The sequence below is a fragment of the Xiphophorus couchianus genome, chromosome 6 (assembly GCF_001444195.1).
Source record: "Xiphophorus couchianus chromosome 6, X_couchianus-1.0, whole genome shotgun sequence".
NCBI classification, from domain to species: Eukaryota; Metazoa; Chordata; class Actinopteri; order Cyprinodontiformes; family Poeciliidae; genus Xiphophorus; species Xiphophorus couchianus.
In genome coordinates this window covers 28,492,933-28,504,915 of record NC_040233.1, presented here as the reverse complement: position 1 = coordinate 28,504,915, position 11,983 = coordinate 28,492,933, and the positions used below count along the sequence as shown (strand labels likewise).

The following is an 11,983-nucleotide window of genomic DNA, read 5'->3' as shown; positions in this document are numbered from 1 at the left end:
GAGAGAGAGAGATTTGGTCCTTCTGAACTAACTAAGCTACTGCTAACTAAACTGTGTGAAACAGAAAAGTTCCTAAAAAGTGAAGAAAACACAGAAAATGTGTTTTATTATGCTAATGTTAGAATAACTCATAAACAGTCAGGATGTTAGTTTTTAAAGCAGCTCTGCTGTTTGTTCATGAGTGGAAACAACGACGTCATCGGCGTAGAGTTTGATGTTCTCACTGATTCAGAGCAAAACTGAAGAATCAGACGACAAACAGATGAACCAATAAGGTTTACTGACACGTTACATATAATTCATATTAATAACATACATGTTGATGGTGGAAAAATGGTTTTATTGTCGTTTTAATTTCATTACATTCAGGTCAGATAAAAGTTATAAAAAGTGAAAAACATGACAAAAAATGTTTGAGTTTATTCAAATACAAAATTAATAAATGTGTAGAATCTACAACACTGTAAAAAGTGAAAAGCAAAAAGAATTAAATTATAATAAAATGCAGCAAAATGAAATCAAAAGTACATTCCACAGTTTGTCCTGAACAATGTTTCTTAAAGCTGATGAATGTGATAAACTGCAGCAGTTCAGCTGGGGGCCGGGCCCTTGCTCCTGAGGACCATCAGCACAGAGAGGCCACTGCAGTACACCAGACTCTTCACTATCAGCACTGAGTACAGCAGGCAGAGCAGCTTCACCCTGCAGCGAGACTGGAAGGACACTGGGAGCCTCACTGGGAGCCTCACTGGGAGCTGAGGACGGACAGACGCTGCTGGTGGTGGCGCAGGAGCTGCTGGCCGATCTGTTGCTGCTCCAGACCTTGTTGGTGCTGGAGGTTCTGGAAGTTCTGGAACAAAGAGAAGTCCAACATTCCAGTCACACTGAATCTGAAGCTGCATTTCTCCTGAACTGATCTTCTGCTTTTCGTACCTTGGAACCGTGTTTGGTTGGTCACGCTGCCGCCCTCATGCTGAACTTCACAGATGTATTCATAATTGTAGAGAGTCTCGTTTTTAACCAGCCTGATGACGGCAGAACTTTTTGACCCGCTGAGCTCCTGCTGTTTCTCCTCGGCGGGGGCCGGCTCCTCCTTGCTGCCCTTCTGTCTTTTCCAGGAGATCCGGACCAGAGGAGGATACATGGCCGAGGCCAGACACATCAGAGCCGTCTCTCCCTCCACACGGCCTTGTGTTTTCACCGGACACACAGTCACCTCGGGTTTCTTCATTGTTCTACCTGAAGACAGCAGAAACAAACAGAACAGAGAAATATTTCAGGTCATCAAACACATTTTAATGTCAGGAAACGATAAACTGAGAAAATAAAAGATTTCATTTATTAACTGTTTATTATTTAATAAAAGACCCGACCCATCCTAGAAAAATCCAGAACATCTAAACCTTTCCAGACCTCACTGTCTCGGTTGAGGTCAGAGGTCATGATTCCAGAATAAGGAGAGGCTGAATAAAAATGATGTAACCCAAAACAACACAAAGACCCGTCTGACATTTATGATCCCTGAAACAATCTGATGAGTCGGGAGAGAACCTTCCAGAACCTGGACGTCCCATTACATCTGCTGTAAAACTGACAGCAGGTCAGAACCAGAACATCACAGTTCAGTCAAACACGGTGGTGGCAGAGTGATGCTCTGGGACTGATGAGCTGCTGAAGGACCTGGAGAACCTGCTGTACCTGGTAGAACAACGATCCAAAGAACTCCAGCAAGTTCAGCTCTGAATGGCTCATGAAATGAAAAAAGTGTAGGTGCGGCCTAGTCAAAGCCTGGACTCTACCATGGCCTTCATCTGTTCATTCCTACTGGAAACCCGCCCTATGTGTCTGAATTAAATCAATTCAGCAAAGCAGAGTGGGTCAGAGTTCCTCCACTGGGATTAAAACTCTTTACTGGTTCTGCTGGTTGAACCCGGTTATCGGGTCGGGTGGGAATATTTCTTCTCACGGGAAAAACAGACGGTTTAAATTAACGGCTTTTCTTCTGAATAACTAAGATCATCATTTAAAACTGTTTCTGTATTTTTGTCTCAATAAATTCATCTGATGATCAAAATTATTGCACAACTGCACTGTGGCACATTTCTGTACATATATTTACAGATACATATCTGCATGTTTTGAATCTTGCAAGGTCTGCTCTAAGCTGTTTCTTATATTAACAGCATTTTATATTTTATTTTTATTTTTTATTTTATCTACTACTACTACTCAGTGGTTGTTATTGTGTCTCTATGCTGTAACTGCGAAGTAATTTCCCTGCTGGGATGAATAAAGTACTTTATTCTATTCTATTCTATTCTATAATCTATTCTATTCTATTCTAAAGCTGGAATTTTTCTTAACCCAGATTTTATTTATAAATGTAATTTTTTTTTACTAATCTACTCGTTAGTCCAGAACAAAGTCCACTACAGAACCTGGACTCGGCTCCACAGAAACATTTTAACTGGGTTAATCCATCGTTACGGCTGGAGCCGATCTGAATGCCGATCAATATCTGATCAATATACGGCTATAGAAATTATTTCTTTCTTAAATGATTAATACTTTTTATTTTTTCCAGATTATTTTTCCATACATTTTTGACAAAGTTTGTATTTCATTTACTTTTAAATGAAATGTAAAAGCCTTTTTACTTTTTTTACGTCCTAATTTATTATTAAATTTTATCCTGAAAACAAAAACAAAAACCAGTTTTTAAAAATAAATCATATTTTTAATGACATTCAGAAACTGAAAAACTGAACTTAGTTTCACAGAAAGATTTTAGATTTTAGATAAATTCTGAACATATCACAGAGTTTACTGATTTTATTCTAAAATACTTCTAGAAGCAAATATTTTATGAAGTTGTTCAAAGAGCATGTTTTCAAAAATTATTTTCATGATGAATTTTTTACTAATGAAAAAAATTACATTTCAACTCAGAAAGTGGCTTTGGACACATTTTAACTTCTACAATAAAACAATAAAACATTTTTTCTTACCTCAGTTTGGATCCAGAACCAAAGATCCACACAGCGAGAAACACAAAACCTGCCGGCTGATTTCTGGTCTTATTATTTTCAGTTTTCCTCTATCAGTTTTACGTTTCGCTGGCTTTCAGCAGCCAGTAAATGAATAAGGAATATTTTGCATTAATCGGATTTTTCCCCCAGCAGCTGCGTGAACAGAGAACATGCAGCAGCTGCTCTGCTGATCCACTCTGTTCACAGCTGCGATGGTAAAATCAGTTTATTGATGTCAGGAAAATGTTTCTGCTGCTCTGAACTTAAAACGAGGCTCAGAAACTAAAAGTTTAATCACCTGACTGATTCACATCTCTGCTGATCAGATTATTTCTGGGTTTTATCGGTAAACTTTCTAACGTTTTAAACATTTGATCAATTCTGAAATGTTTTATACATTTTCTGTCTGCATTATAATTTTCATTTGATGCATTTTCAACAGATTAAGCGTGATTGATCACAAGCTAAAATAATAAACATCTTTAAAACTAAAACAGCTGAACGTGACTTTTAAACCCATTTTGACATTTTAACAGTGAAATGAATAAATGTTGGTTCTTACCAGTTACAAACAGTTTGGTTCCGGATCCAAAGAGATATTCTCTACACAGTGAGACAGACTGATACAAAAACCCATCAGCTGTTTTCTGTTCTTACTACAGTCAGTTTAATGTAACACTGAGTTCCAGCAGGTATTAAATGTATGGTGAATATTTTACAGTAATTAGACATTTATCAGCAATATTAGCAAATGTTACCAGGTTAGAGTTACTGACAGTTTTCAGGTATTATAAACAAAATTGTACAGTAAATTTTGGAAATGTTTCATTTATTATTGATATGTCTGATGAATTATTTACCAACGATAGAAACTAACATGTAATTCCTGAATCAGCAGAAACACATTAAACCATTTTAACTTCTACAGTGAAACCAGTAAATGTTGGTTCTTACCAGTTACAAACAGTTTGGTTCCAGAACCAAAGATCCATTCATCCCACAGTGAGACAGACTGATACAAAAACCCATCAGCTGCTTTCTGCTTTTATCATATTCAGTTTTTCTCTGTTCGCTTTGTGTAACTCTGAGTTTTAGTCCTAAATAAAATATTAAATTAAGTCTTTCAGTTATTAGACTTAATAACAAAAAAGATAATCACCTCCAACAGCTGAAAAAAGACATTTAGCTGTTTGTGAATTTTACATCTGTTTTCATAAATGTCCACATTTTATAATATGACTTTCTACTAATGAAAACCAGTAAATGTTGATTCTTACCAGTTACAAACAGTTTGGTTCCAGAACCAAAGATCCATTCATACCACCCACAGAGAGACAGACTGATACAAAAACCTGTTGGCTGATTTCTGAATTTAATCTCTTCAGTTTTTTACTCTGTCAGCTTTGTGTAACTGAGTTTTAGTAGTTAGTAAATCTATAAATAATATTTTACAGTAATAAGACTTTTATCAACAATATTAGCCGTTATTACAGAGTTACAGTCACTCAGTGTTTCAGATATTATTCTCTAATATTAGTTAAAATACTAAATATATTTTATAAAGTTGTCCTTGAACAAGTTTCTCATGAATCATTTATATTTTTATAATTAATTATCAACTAATGATAAAATCTAACATGTAAATCCTGAAGCAGCAGAAAGTGACTCTAAACCCATTCTAACTTCTCCAGTAAACCCAGTAAGTGTTGGTTCTTACTTGTAACATCCAGTCTGGTTCCAGAACCAAACGGTACCAGTATCCTCCACAGAAACCGGTCTGCTGCTGAACGGGTCGGCTGAGGGGAACCGGTCCAGATGATGCAGCAGGATCAGATTTCAGCTCCATGATGAGTTTCTCTGATGTTCACATCAACATGGCTGCTGAAGTTGCTGTGAGGTTCTGAGTGGATCCTTGGCAGAACCATCAGAAATGTGCTGTGAAGGTCCAAAGTAGGTCTGAAGGAAGCTCTGCAGACATCATGTCTGAAAGCTCCCATCTCTCCCAGTGGGTCTCCTGGTTTGTTGGGACGTCGTCTTGCTGAAAGTCTTCAGTGTTTCAGTCTGAGCTGCAGCTGCTGAGATCTCCTGAGATCATGAATGCAGCATGGAGGTCTGTGGTTTCCTGGAGGCTGATGGAGTCATGAAGCTCACACTGATCAGGTGGGATGGAGGCAGCAGAGGTCATGACCTTTGATACATCAGGCTGGGATGGAGGCAGCAGAGGTCATGACCTTTGACACATCAGGCTGGGATGGAGGCAGCAGAGGTCATGACCTTTGGTACATCAAGCTGGGATGGAGACAGCAGAGGTCATGACCTTTGATACATCAGGCTGGGATGGAGGCAGCAGGGAAACGGAGCAGGACTCACACAGGTTGGATGTGTCCTGTGATGCATCACTAATTAAACTGTAAAATGTATTTCCAGCCAAATTTGACTCGTGAACATTTTGACTCGATGTTCTGATTCTAACCCAACATGAACTTCTCTCTCTCTGTGAGACACTTTGTTTCTCCTCCTTCCTCTCCATCTGCTCTGCTTTTCATCTTTGTGCTTTGCTGTCTTTTTTGCAGCTTCTCTTTGCATGTCAGTCAGTTAGTCTCTCAATGCAATTGAAGAAGACAGAGCGAAGCAGAACCCTCTGGCCCTGATGGGGCCCATGCAGCTGGAAACATGATGGATCCCTGGAGGATGTGGAGGGTCGTGTGTCTGTCCATATAGTTGGTCCAGGAAGTTGATGATGTGAACATGATTGGATTTTTGATAACATGAGTTTTGTCCCACCAACCCTTTTAAATGAGATCAAAAGAGAAGTGAAGAAAGTCTGTGGATCATAAATTATGTAAAACTCAACTTCATCTTTTTTATAAAAGCTGCAAATAAAGCCAGCGAATCATTAAACACTAAACTAAACAAAGGGAAACTCTCTTTCTGGAAATCATGAACGGTTCGTGTTCATAACTCTTCAACGCATCACCAGCAGCTTCAGCGTCCAGATCAGAGACGACACTCTGATGGAAAATGTATCTGATATTGATCTGATATTGATTGATTTAGTAGCTGCCATGTTTTCTGTGAGTAAAGTTGAAACCGTTTGCAGCAAGTGGTCAGTTTGATGTAATCACACAGGACACTAAAGACCACCATTAGAGACAACAGTGCAACTTTTTCTGCTTTTAGATTTTCTCTTCTATGATATTTGATTGAAGACCCAAACAAGGTGGAGATTGATGTGAATTTACTGAACACTGCGCCTGTTAGACTAATGAACAATACCAACAACACTCCCGCCTGGTTTGATTTAGTTCACGGTTTTATAAACCTGCCTGTGATCAGAACATCTAAACTCCAACTTATTTATGTGGAAATTTTTTAAAATCTGCACATCAATCTAGAACCAAAGCCAAACCCAAACATAAATACATTTTGAGTCATCATTAAGGATGTTAACCTTGATATTCTACTCCGGTTTGTAAATATTAATTTCTATCTATTTAATCATCCAGTTAGAACAGATTATGATGGGTTGTTAGAGAAATTGTATAAACAATAATGTTAGCAAACATTTGCTTCTTTTGTTCATTCATCTTGAATGTTGAATTGTTTTAACTATGTTTGAGTATGTTGAAGGAAGCCCTGCTGAAGGATGCAGAGACATCCGGAACCAGCTGGTTCTGATCGGACAGCTGGACATCCTGACCGTTCATGTTTATAATAAGAGTTTATAGCGTAATGGTGCTGATTAGCCTTATTCAGTCATATTGTTCATACTAAATGTTCTAGTTTTTCTTATGAAACCGTGAATCACGTTGCAGCTGCATATGTTTTGATAGAGCTGAAATGTGCATTATAACCAGGGGATGATTGAAATAAAAAGAGGATGCGGCAAGACGTGTTTTCAGAGCGGATAGAGATTGTAACTGCAGTACGTCTCTGTCCGTTCTCCTGTGAGTAGCATGAATCCAACTCTCTCGTCTTTCCTTGTGTCTGGATTTGATGTTCTAGGTTCTTGGACCTGAAAAGGGTAATAAGAATAGTTACCATAACTACACAGATGATACACAACTCTGCATTATGATGTCACCAAGATTAATCTGTAAAATTACTCCTACCGTCCGTCAAAGAACATTAAACTGGAAAAAGGCCGTTCCTAATGGTTCCTCTGTTTCTAACACAACCAGCCTGTATGAGAAACAAACCTGATGACTATCAACTGTATGCATATAATATTATAACATAAATTATTTATGATTAAGGAGGAATAATAAAGCTGTTTAATTACAAAACAACAGAAACCCTGCATGATGAACATCTCTGCTGGATTGAAGAACAAACATGGAGATTTAATGAATGTGGTTCTAGAGACAGAAAAGGTTTTTCTTGTTTGGGTTTTAATAATCGTCACAGAGTTGGTTTGTTCTGGCAGCTCCAGGTTTTCTGATCTCTGATCTTCATTGTCAGCAGACTCACCTGTAGATCTGGATGTTTCCAGGTTCTGCATCCAAACGCTGAGACCTTGAGACCTGAGGAAACATAGAGAAAGGATCAATATGGTGGTAAAGGCATCATGGCTCCACAGAACAGCATCAAGCTGCAGCACAACGAGGAGAGTCCACCAGTGGTGGTGGTCAATTAGTGTCTAAAATAATAACTAAAATGACTTTTAGTTATCATTTTGATAAATAAAAATGATATTTTTAGTTATTACTAACAATAATACGTTAAGTCAGTGATTGATCTGGATGTTACTAAACCAAAAACCAAACAAATCAATTTCTGATTACATAAAATCTTGTCTGAGATTATCCATTATAAAGAAATAAAGGTATTAAAAATAATGTTTACTAGTAATTAAATCATCTCTTCAATCCAGTAACTCACAACATGAATTAAGATAATAAATGTTGAAATAAATATAATAAAATGATGAAACATTAAAGACTAAAACTCAGAGAGTCTCTGTGTGAGATGGAGGTGAAATCAGTGAACCTGGGCTGTGGTTTACTGCTCTCTATGTCACAAACTGACATCTGATCATCTGGAGGTTTTTGTTCAGGCTGAAGGAATCATTTCTCACTGTGGGAACCAGACTTCCAACAGCCGCAGTAGTAGGAGGCTGAATGATCCAGTTTAACTTTGTTTATCTTCAGTTTACAGCTGTTCTCATCTCTCTCAGCTGAGAAATCATCTTGCTGAGGATGATTGTAAGGTTTTCCTGTTCCACCACTGTAGATATAGAGAATAACTCTGAATGTTTCAGTTTCTTTCTTCTGGTACCAGTAGATATAACCACTACCACACTGCCCAGTTCCTCCACAGCTGAAGGAGACGCTCTGCCCGGTTCTCCTGGTCAGAGTTAAATGGTCCTGAACCAGGTGTGTTGCCATGGCAGCCAGAGCTGTAGAGACACAGACAGACAGGTGGAGGTTAGTGTGACAGTGTTTGTTCCAGGTGGGCTTTGTTGGCTCCTGATTGGCTGGAAACACTCACCTGAACCCAGCCAGCACAGAGCAGCAGCTGGGAGGAAAAGCATTGTGTGCAGTGGAGTTTCCTCTGGTGAACCTGGGGAGAAGTGGCGCTCTGATGCAGCTGAGGCCAAACAAGGACGAGCTGAGAGATCAGACCAGGGCCACGTGGTTTCTAGCAGAGGAACCAAAGCTCCCATCAGCCCCTGCAGCCCACAGAGAAGAGGAGGCTGCTGATTGGACAATCAGAGGAAGATGCTGATTGGACAATCAGAGGAAGATGCTGATTGTACAATCAGAGGAAGCTGCTGATTGGATCATCAGAGGAGGATGCTGATTGGATAATCAGAGGAAGATGCTGATTGGATCATCAGAGGAGGCTGCTGATTGGATAATCAGAGGAAGATGCTGATTGGACAATCAGAGGAAGATGCTGATTGGACGCTCCCTTGTAAGTGGTTATTGTTTCTGGTAATAATAAATTGCTCCACCACTGAGAAGTGAAATAAATCTTCATCAAAAGTCTGAGGGAACATGGTGGGAAACTTGACTTGTTTATTGTAAAACCTACAGAGAGACGATGAAGAAAACATCTAACTCTGAAGCATCTTCCTTCTCTGAAATCATGAAGAGAAACTCAGATGATCCACAGCTCTACATTATGATGTCATCAGGTGAATCTGAACCCAGTGAATCATTGAATTATATGCACAGAAAACAATCAGTTTTAATAATAATGTTCTAAAGCTGGACAGAAACCAAACTAAAGTTATTATCTTCAGACAGAAAGAGTCAAATGAAGGATTATGGCCTTTTCTCTTTCATGTTCAATGTTTCTGTCTGAATGTGTTAAAATGTGTTAATGTTCATCCTACATTTTATTCTGTTAACTGAAGAATTGATTCATGATTAGGAAGTATTGATCATTTATTGTGTTAATAATAAAAGTCTAAATGTCCCAGAGGTTGAAAATCAAATATCAGTCCTGAAATAATCATCAGGTTAAACTGACTGTGGTATTTCTGGAGCTTTAAAGGTTTTTCTGACTGTGAGGATTTAATCTGCCGTCTCTCTGGGGCTGAGGCTGGCATCAAGCCTCCATGTCTCCATCTGGTTGGTCTTTGTCCCCCACCTGACTCTGTTACCCCGAAACAGGAAGAAACAGGAAATTTAATGAGCTGCAAATGTTTCAAACTTCTCAAAAGGCTAAGCATGGGTTGGACATCAAAATTATCTTATAAAATGTTAGGTGGCACATAAATTATAACATGTTTTATAAAAGAGTTAGAAAAATCCAGCTGATACTTCATGGATAAAAACTGAGCAAATGCAACGTGAGGATATTCTATATCTTTGATTTTATTGTAATCAGCCCTTTAATTATGCAGCATGGCTGCTTTAAAGTAATAAATTCTGTTAATTTATAAGATGAACAGAAATTAATCTGTAAATCTTAACAGTCCAGTGGGAATAAAACTAAATCTATGCTGTTCTCAATATGTTCCTCTGTTTGTAACACGTCCAGATTACAGGAGAGATCTGCTGTATGAAATTAATATTGCTTACAATGAATTATTTATGATTCAGGGAGAATCATCACCTTAACTTTAACTTTAAAATGACAGAAACCATAAATTTATCAAGTCTGAAAATAATGAATGAAACCAGAAACCTTCAGAGCTCAGAGAGTCTCTGTGTGAGATGGAGGTGAAATCAGTGAACCTGGGCTGTGGTTTACTGCTCTCTATGTCACAAACTGACATCTGATCATCTGGAGGTTTTTGTTCAGGCTGAAGGAATCATTTCTCACTGTGGGAACCAGACTTCCAACAGCCGCAGTAGTAGGAGGCTGAATGATCTTCTCTAATATTTTGAATCTTCAATGAACAGCCGTTCTGAATTTTCTCAGAGAAGAAATCATTTTTCTGGGGATGATCGTACCTGTTCATAATTGCACAGCTACTTCTATGGTAACGAAAAATGATCTTAAATGTTTCTGTTTCTTTCTTCTGGTACCAGTATGTCTCATCATCATAATAACACTGCCCAGTTCCTCCACAGCTGAAGGAGACGCTCTGCCCGGTTCTCCTGGTCAGAGTTAAATCCTGAACCAGGTGTGTTGCCATGGCAGCCAGCGCTGTAGAGACACAGACAGACAGGTGAAGGTTAGTGTGACAGTGTTTGTTCCAGGTGGGCTTTGTTGGCTCCTGATTGGCTGGAAACACTCACCTGAACCCAGCCAGCACAGAGCAGCAGCTGGGAGGAAAAGCATTGTGTGCAGTGGAGTTTCCTCTGGTGAACCTGGGGAGAAGTGGCGCTCTGATGCAGCTGAGGCCAAACAAGGACGAGCTGAGAGATCAGACCAGGGCCACGTGGTTTCTAGCAGAGGAACCAAAGCTCCCATCAGCCCCTGCAGCCCACAGAGAAGAGGAGGCTGCTGATTGGATAATCAGGGGAAGATGCTGATTGGATCATCAGAGGAAGCTGCTGATTGGATCATCAGAGGAAGCTGCTGATTGGATCATCAGAGGAAGATTCTGCTGCTTAGTGGCTGAACTGGAATCTGATGGATAAAATCAACCAGCAGGTGGTGCTGTTGGGTTAGATTAGACGTTAGCGACACTGAAATGTTTCTGATTCAGATTTTTATTAACAGTTTTCAGTTTGAGCATCACAGCCACACCATCAAACAGACTGGGAACAACCTGCAGGTGGCGCTGTTGCTTTGCTTTAACTCCAGAGTCTCTGCAGAGATCAGAGTGAAATGAGTTTAGGAGGTTCAGGTTACTATTGTTACCTCTGTGGTCCAGTCAAAGTTTCATTGATGCTGCTTCCTGATGCTGACATTATGAGATCCGTTGGGACATGAAGGAAAGAAGCTGTTATTTTCACATGTTGCTGAAATTTAAACCAAATTTTTGATGAAATTTAAACAAATCTTTATCAAAATGAAGATTTTTTTTTACTTTGAATTTGTCAGTTTATGGAGGAAGATGAGTTGGTCTGAAAGTGAAGCTTCTTTACATTATTTACACTCACAACTTTCTTTCATGTTTACCAAGATTGTTTTGAAAAATAGTAAATATCCAGAGTCCAGTAGTAGTAATGTGTGCCTAATAAAGTGGCCAGTTATTGTGAACCAGGATTCAGTGGCTGTCGCTGTGAAATGTCACTTTGATCATCACTTATTAATAACTATTGATTTTCCCAAGATAATAAATTACAACGTCTGATTTTTAGCAGCTAACCAAACCTGTTAAATGTTTTTAGAAGTTTAATTATTAATATTTATATTGTTTCTCATTTTGCAGCAGTTTGTCTCTCTGACAGTAAGAACAGATAATAAACTGAAGACATTGTTACTGAAATATGAGAAACAAAAACACAACCTGCTGCTGGGAGCATTGTTTACTTCTGCTGGAGGTCAGACTGATAAAAGCAAATGATTTGTCAATTTACCGCCCCCTGCTGGACTGGAGCAGATTACAG

At 38.8% G+C, this 11,983-nt stretch overlaps 1 protein-coding gene across 1 annotated transcript; it reads right to left on the bottom strand.

Moving 5' to 3' along the window:
• Window positions 1-300: 300 nt before the first annotated feature.
• On the bottom strand, window positions 301-8,899 carry LOC114146320 (immunoglobulin lambda-1 light chain-like). Its single transcript, XM_028020284.1, has 5 exons — window positions 8,520-8,899; window positions 8,107-8,427; window positions 3,592-3,630; window positions 934-1,239; window positions 301-850 (listed from the first exon to the last, which is right to left on the bottom strand). Exons 1-5 carry the CDS (start codon window positions 8,692-8,694, stop codon window positions 591-593), a joined length of 1,101 nt encoding a protein of 366 aa, XP_027876085.1. The 5' UTR covers window positions 8,695-8,899; the 3' UTR covers window positions 301-590.
• Between the last annotated feature and the right edge of the window lie 3,084 nt (window positions 8,900-11,983).

Excerpts from the sequence above, each read along its gene's own strand:
- LOC114146320 (XM_028020284.1), bottom strand. The coding sequence starts at position 8,694 with ATGGGAGCTTTGGTTCCTCTGCTAGAAACCACGTGGCCCTGGTCTGAT. Across the intron at positions 8,428-8,519 it reads TCTGTGCTGGCTGGGTTCAG|CTCTGGCTGCCATGGCAACA; the intron begins GTGAGTGTTTCC and ends GTGTCTCTACAG. Across the intron at positions 1,240-3,591 it reads AACCAAACTGTTTGTAACTG|GTAGAACAATGAAGAAACCC; the intron begins GTAAGAACCAAC and ends TGCTGTCTTCAG.